At 48.5% G+C, this 6,623-nt stretch overlaps 1 protein-coding gene across 1 annotated transcript; it reads left to right on the top strand.

Annotated features, from left to right (window-relative positions):
• Positions 1-939: 939 nt before the first annotated feature.
• On the top strand, positions 940-6,623 carry dcaf5 (ddb1 and cul4 associated factor 5). The gene is made up of 9 exons (XM_052086416.1): positions 940-1,339; positions 1,931-2,074; positions 2,284-2,320; positions 2,392-2,531; positions 2,619-2,748; positions 3,318-3,531; positions 3,725-3,791; positions 3,887-4,008; positions 4,755-6,623. Exons 1-9 carry the CDS (start codon positions 1,132-1,134, stop codon positions 5,868-5,870), a joined length of 2,178 nt encoding a protein of 725 aa, XP_051942376.1. The 5' UTR covers positions 940-1,131; the 3' UTR covers positions 5,871-6,623.

A 6,623-nucleotide genomic window follows, 5' to 3' on the forward strand; every position in this document is an offset into this window, starting at 1 on the left:
TTTTTGTGTGTGTGTGTGAAAATATTTACATGTAAAGGTGAAGAAACGCTCAAAACGCATGGCCGCTGAAAGGATGAAATCTTGGTTTGTTGAAATATGGATGAATCTCTCTTATGCCTCCATATCTTTTCTCAATTCGAGCCGTGAAATGATATGCGCCTCAGCCAAAAGTGGAAGGAATTTATCCCACCAGGTCATCATTGGGCTTTCCACGCAGTGACAAGCGGTGCGAGGTAGGCAGCATCTCTGCACTGTGAGGGTATAAAAGGGTCGACAGCAGGGGTGTCAAACTCATTTTTGTCACGGGCCACGTTTTAGTTACCATTTCCCTGCCGTTATGACTAAAACTATCTAAGGAAGTCAAAAACAACTGTTGATTCAACTCTTAAGTTACTATCACGAGGGGTTTGGTCACAAGAACATGCTTAGAATATCTCTCTTATTTATTACATATGAGAATTTTTATTTTATGTAGACATTTTCGAAAGCATCATGGAAATTGACGTGTTCAATCAGATTTCGCCGGCCACGTAAAATGATGTGACGGGCCAGATTTGGCCCCCGGGCTTTGAGTTTGACACCGGTGCTCTACAGTATAATGAAAAGGATTTAAATAAATTGGTTACAAACGTTTCACTAAAATGATTGAATAATAAATATGAATGATTAAATAATGATAAAAAATAATGGAGTTAAATAGCTGACTGAAAAATATGTTAAACCGTACATATCCAACATACATTTTTAAAAACGTACATTATTCGTAACAAATTCTCATATTTAAATGAACAATAAAAAAATTATAAAGTCTAGGGAGGTAAAAGTAAGCTGCATATGAAAAAAATGTACGGGTAACTTGGTGTATAATACAACTTAACATTCTCACGTTCGAATTGATTATGCTTATACTGTAATAATGACAGGCAGGGGAGAAGCGAGGAGGGCGGAGGGATACGGACGGGGGAGGGGGTCCTCCACTCCAACGAACGGCGTAGGAAGCCTTCGCCCGGACTGCCATCCCTCGACAGCCTCCCTCACAACAATGCAAACGGCCCCTGGCTACGGCCATCACGAGTCTGCCAGCAGATGAGTTGTGAACACGCAGCCTGGTAGTCACTCATCACCGCCGCCATGAAAGAGCTGAAGGGCTGCGGTATGCGCTCGTCGGTGGGCTTTCTGTCCCGCCGCGGGCTGACGGGACAGTCGCTGATGAAAGACGAGTTCCAGCGGCGCAGGCTTGCCGGCTGCACCAGCCTGTACAAGAAGGACATGCTGGGACACTTCGGCTGCGTCAACGCCATCGAGTTCTCTAATAACGGTGGCGAGTGGCTGGTGTCCGGTGGGTAACGCACTCTCGTGCTAACTTTGCTAGCATGCGAAGGAACGGGACTGCTTCGTAGTGCTAATTAGCTTAGCGTGCTAAGCTAACTATCTACGTACCAACCTGAGCTTCCTGAAGTTGTTAGCTTAGCTTTTCTAACGTCAAAACATTGGCTTCCAAATTCCCCGGGCGGTGGCTGTATGGGCACCCTGCCGGGTGAAGCTCTTTATGCCGCTCCAGAGTGCTCGCGTAGCCGCCCACTTAGCCCGCCATCCTATCCCTACTGGCATAAACGTGTTTTGACGTGGGTAAAAATAGTCGCGTGGGCCTCCCGGTAGCATGACAGCCATGCCAGATTTGTGAATCGTCTTTACTGGTTCTCAAAGAGCGGTTAAACTAGAAGTATTGATTCAACTCTAAACTAAACTGAACTGAAAAAGAAAAAAAAAGACTCCAGTTTGATTATGAATTTTTGAATGCCAGATGCAAATGGTTTGTAAGCAACACATATCTTGAAGATGACGACACCAATAAATTTTATAAATATGGCCACGATTGGGAAATATCTCAATCGGTTTCCTCATGGAGTTGTTATTTATGTGTCCACAGGTGGAGACGACCGCCGGGTGCTTTTGTGGCACATGGAGGAAGCGCTCCACGCTCGCTCCAAGCCACTCAAGCTGAAGGGAGAGCATCTGTCCAACATCTTCTGCCTTGCCTTTGACAGCAGCAACAAGAAGGTCTTCTCTGGAGGTAAGGAACCCCCCTGACCCCCCACAGCAACCTTTTCCGACTGCCCAAAAGATATTTCTCTGCATTTGTTTCCTTGTGTTGTATTAATGTTTTGAAGAACAAGGTCTGAGTTCCGCCTTTGGAATTTCATGCTATTCGCTCACTCTTTCTGTGTCCAGACTAATCATCAACGATACGGCACTGATGACGTTTCCCTTTGTTTGTAACAGGAAACGACGAGCAGGTGATTCTTCACGACGTGGAGCGGTAAGTAGAGTTAGCATTTGGTCTATTAGCTCATCGGGAAAACAATCGGTGGTTTATGGTTGTCGTTCCAGGCGAGAAACTCTCAACGTGTTCTTGCACATCGACGCCGTGTACAGCCTCTCGGTTAGCCCGGTAAATGACAACGTCTTTGCCAGCTCGTCGGACGACGGTCGCGTCCTCATCTGGGATACCCGCGAGCCGCCACATGGAGGTAGTTCATAGATATAGGAGATATACCTGCCGTGGCCATTTTGGCAGCCGGGCCAATAACATGTATTTTAATGTCATTTCTCTCTAGAACCGTTTTGCCTGGCCAATTACCCATCGGCCTTTCACAGCGTGATGTTCAACCCGGTGGAGCCCCGACTGCTGGCTACCGCCAACTCCAAGGAAGGTGTCGGGCTGTGGGACATCCGCAAGCCGCGCAGGTCAGAGTGCCATGCCTGAAAACTCACTTCGTAGCACTCTTGGGAAATTAGAAAAATGCACCCCAACACTAGTTACACCCATGGAGACGAAATTCGGCGGACAAAGTCTATTATAATAGGACACGCATAAAACTCTCAAGGACCGATGCGTGAAATTGAACATTGAAGTCGTCCCTTTTGGTCGAAAGCATTTCGACCAAACATGTAACTGTACCAGTAAATAGAGATGAGTTCGTAATTATTTGAGTTTATACGCTCAAATAATTTTCTTTCGGTTTTTTTTCTGGGTGTTATAACGTGTTTCCTTGGCTCAGAGAAGATTTTTGAAACGCTGGTTTCGATAGATAGGCAATGTGAACTTGTACCTCATGAAGTGTCCACCAGGCGGTGCTGTCTCTCTATTTCATACGTGTTAATCAAGTGCGAACTGAGTGATGTCATCATTGCCATCATTAGCCTAGCAGCGTAATTGTACATGAAAATTTACCCCCCCCCCCCCCCCCAAAAAAACACACCTCCATTCGCTGTCCTCATCAAGTAAGTGTCCTACGGATCTTTGTTGTTCTCAGCACGCTGCTGCGTTACGGCGGTAGCATGTCGCTGCAGAGCGCCATGAGCGTGCGCTTCAACAGCACGGGCACGCAGCTCCTGGCGCTGCGCCGCCGCCTGCCGCCCGTGCTCTACGAGCTCCACTCGCGCCTGCCCAGCTTCCAGTTTGACAACCAGGGCTACTTCAACTACTGCACCATGAAAAGTTGCTGCTTCGCCGGCGACCGCGATCAGGTGGGCCGCCGCCGCACTTGCCTCTCATTTCAATTCGTCTTCAGCTGAATGCCATTTTTATTATTTCCATCCAGCGTCATTTATTATTCGTGTTGGAAATCTATCACATTCTTCATTTTATCATTTAGATTTTGAACTTTCATTTTTGATCATTAAAAAAAATATATATATCTTCCCTTGTGTGTCTCCTCAGTACATCCTCTCTGGCTCGGATGACTTTAACCTCTACATGTGGAAAATCCCGAAGGACCCTGAAACGGGTGAGGTTATTTCACGCATCTTTGCCCCCCCCCCCCACACCCCCGCCCTCTCACAGGAATGCCACGTCTTTTGCTGAGACCTTTTTGTTTGACAGGAGGCCGCGTGGTGAACGGCGCATTCATGGTCCTCAAGGGCCACCGCTCCATCGTCAACCAGGTCCGCTTCAACCCCCACACATACATGATCTGCTCCTCTGGTGTGGAAAAAGTCATCAAGGTAGGTCAAGATAGAAGAATTGTCAACTAGAGAGCTAATTTAAAAAAAAAAAGCATTTGACTGTCACAACTGCCCAGAAAGCTGCCAGTAATATAATCTCTTAGCTCATCAGTACAGCAATAATATTAGTTCCCTGCAGACGATAAAGAATATATGCATGTGCGGAGTGGTATGTTGTTACTGTGTTCAAATATTTGTTGCTTAAAAGGCTCTCACACTGCAACAGTGGTTTTATTAAGAGAAAATATAAAGTGTGTAAAAAGGTCAATAAATCAATTTATCATTAACTAAATAAAAATGTGCTCAAATGAATGACTTATTAAATGTCACCCAGTAAATAAGAATTCAGTAGAATACATTGAAAAAAAATAATTGTTGTCAAATTAAAAATGATATTAAATAACAAAAGAGTCATTCAGTACCAGAAAAGGAAATGATAAAAATGGCATAAATAATAAATAAATACAAGTGTCATGGAATAAAATGTTGCCCATGTTCTGACACGGAACTGAATCATAATACATTTATTTTGGTGCATTTGTGGCACTGTCAATTTGAAATAATCAGGTGATTCCCCCCCCCCCCCCCCCCCCGATTCATTGATCAATGAATATTTTAAAACAATCAAATTAATCGATGATCCAAAAAAATGACTTGCAGTAATGTGCAAAGTACTACGTGTGATTGTCCAGCATCGTCGAACGTCCAAGCGCTTTTTGTCAAATGACGACGCGTTCGTACGTCAGGTGTGGAGTCCTTACCAGCAGCCCGACAGCCTGGGCGACCTGGACGGCTGCGTGGAGGACACGTGCCGCAGTCTGTACACGCACGAGGAGTACATCAGCCTGGTCCTGAACAGCGGCAGCGGCCTGTCGCACGACTACGTCAGCCAGTCCATCCAGGAGGACCCGCGCATGATGGCCTTCTTCGATTCACTGGTGCGCCGCGAGCTCGAGGGCTGGAGCTCGGACTCGGACTCGGACCTGAGCGAGGACGCCATCATGCAGCTGCATGTCCGCAGTCGCCGCGCCACCCGTGCCACTACGGCAGCAGCGGCGGCGGCGGCGGTGGCCGCTGAGGGTGCGGCCGGCGCTGAAGTCAGAGCAGATGACTCGGATAATTCCAGCTCGGGAGGGGACGGCGAGGGGCGCTCCAGGACACGCCTCACCCGGCCGCCGTTGGGCTTTTTGGCGAACGACGACTCGGATTCGGACAGCGAGTTCTGGTTGGACCCGATGCCGCGGCCTCGCTCGCCGAGCCCGCGCGACTACGCCACCTTGTCCATCCCCTCGTCCACCTCCCCCTCGCTGCCCGCCGGGGCCTCCAGTTCTTCAGCCAGCGCGTCCAGCTCCAGCAGCGAGGACGAAGAACGGCGCAGCGCCGTGCGGCGGCGTAACGTGACGAGGCGGCAACGCATGCGGGTGGCGTCGCGCGCCGGCGAGCTGCCCGATTCCGCCGGGCAGGAACTGTTCTCCGCCGTTGACTCGTGCAACTACCCGTCCATCGCCGTCCACGACTTGACATCCTCGGAAGAGGATCAGTCGGAACGCGACGCCAGGAAACGCCGCCTCAGCCTGTCGGATTTGGTGTGCGGAAGCCCGGTGATGTCGCCCGACACTCAGGAGGACGGGAGCGAGCCGGCGCCGGGTAGGACTGAGGCCACCTCGGACGACGGAGACGGGGAGGCGGGAGCTAACGGGCGCCACCGAGATGCCGCCGCCGCTGCCGGACAACAGGAGGAGGGGCCCGGCGTTGCGGACACGAGGACGGGAGAAAGGCTAAAAGGCCCAACGCAGAAGCGGACTCGTGCGGGATCGGAAGAGGCCGAGTGCGGCTCCTCGGAGAAGAAGCTCAAAACATAGCCAACGCTTTTGTTTCTAGTCGGCATTGCCTTTGTTTGGAGGTTATGTGACTTTAAAAAAAAATAGACAGGATGCGACAGTCTGTTTTCGGTATGATTCACTCACTCATTCATTAATCATTACACGCGGATTTGTGGACTTATTGGTGCAAATTAAATAGAATTGCCTCCTGGTGGGCATCTCAATACTGAGTTCAGGAGCTCCATTTTGGTAAAAATGGTCATTCACCGCCACCTTGTGGCAGGCGTTGGTAATTGCTGTACAGTTCCCAAAAATTGGGGGCTACTCATCAGATACTCAGTGAAAATCTGAGTAATTGCAACCCCTGCGAAAAAAGTGTTTTGCTTACCACACTATGTGACAAAATAGTGGCATGGCAGTAGGTTTTTTCTTTTTTCCAAAATGGAACATGAAGATGGCGGCGCAAAGATACGAATACTTAGCAGTCCACCGTAAGAAAGACAACATGATCCAGGAGTTTGGAGTGATTGAATGATTCCGAACATCGCCATTTTGTTTTCAACACCAGGAAGTGAAGTTGTTGATTTGAACACGGCGCACAAAGTGACTTGCCGTTTGCGTTCAAGTGTTTGACGTCAAGCCTACGTGTTCTTTTCGGGTTTCTGTTTGTTTGGGGGTTTTTTTGTCATTAGGGCATCGGAAGAAGAACACTTTTGAGTTTCTACTGTTACAAGGCAGACGTGTTGTTTTCTGTCAATAAAAAGACTGGCTTGTTCTCCAGCCCAAACTCTT

This window comes from Hippocampus zosterae, chromosome 14, assembly GCF_025434085.1.
Source record: "Hippocampus zosterae strain Florida chromosome 14, ASM2543408v3, whole genome shotgun sequence".
Taxonomy (NCBI): domain Eukaryota; kingdom Metazoa; phylum Chordata; class Actinopteri; order Syngnathiformes; family Syngnathidae; genus Hippocampus; species Hippocampus zosterae.

Excerpts from the sequence above, each read along its gene's own strand:
- dcaf5 (XM_052086416.1), top strand. The coding sequence starts at position 1,132 with ATGAAAGAGCTGAAGGGCTGCGGTATGCGCTCGTCGGTGGGCTTTCTG. Across the intron at positions 2,075-2,283 it reads CAAGAAGGTCTTCTCTGGAG|GAAACGACGAGCAGGTGATT; the intron begins GTAAGGAACCCC and ends TGTTTGTAACAG. Across the intron at positions 2,321-2,391 it reads ATTCTTCACGACGTGGAGCG|GCGAGAAACTCTCAACGTGT; the intron begins GTAAGTAGAGTT and ends TTGTCGTTCCAG.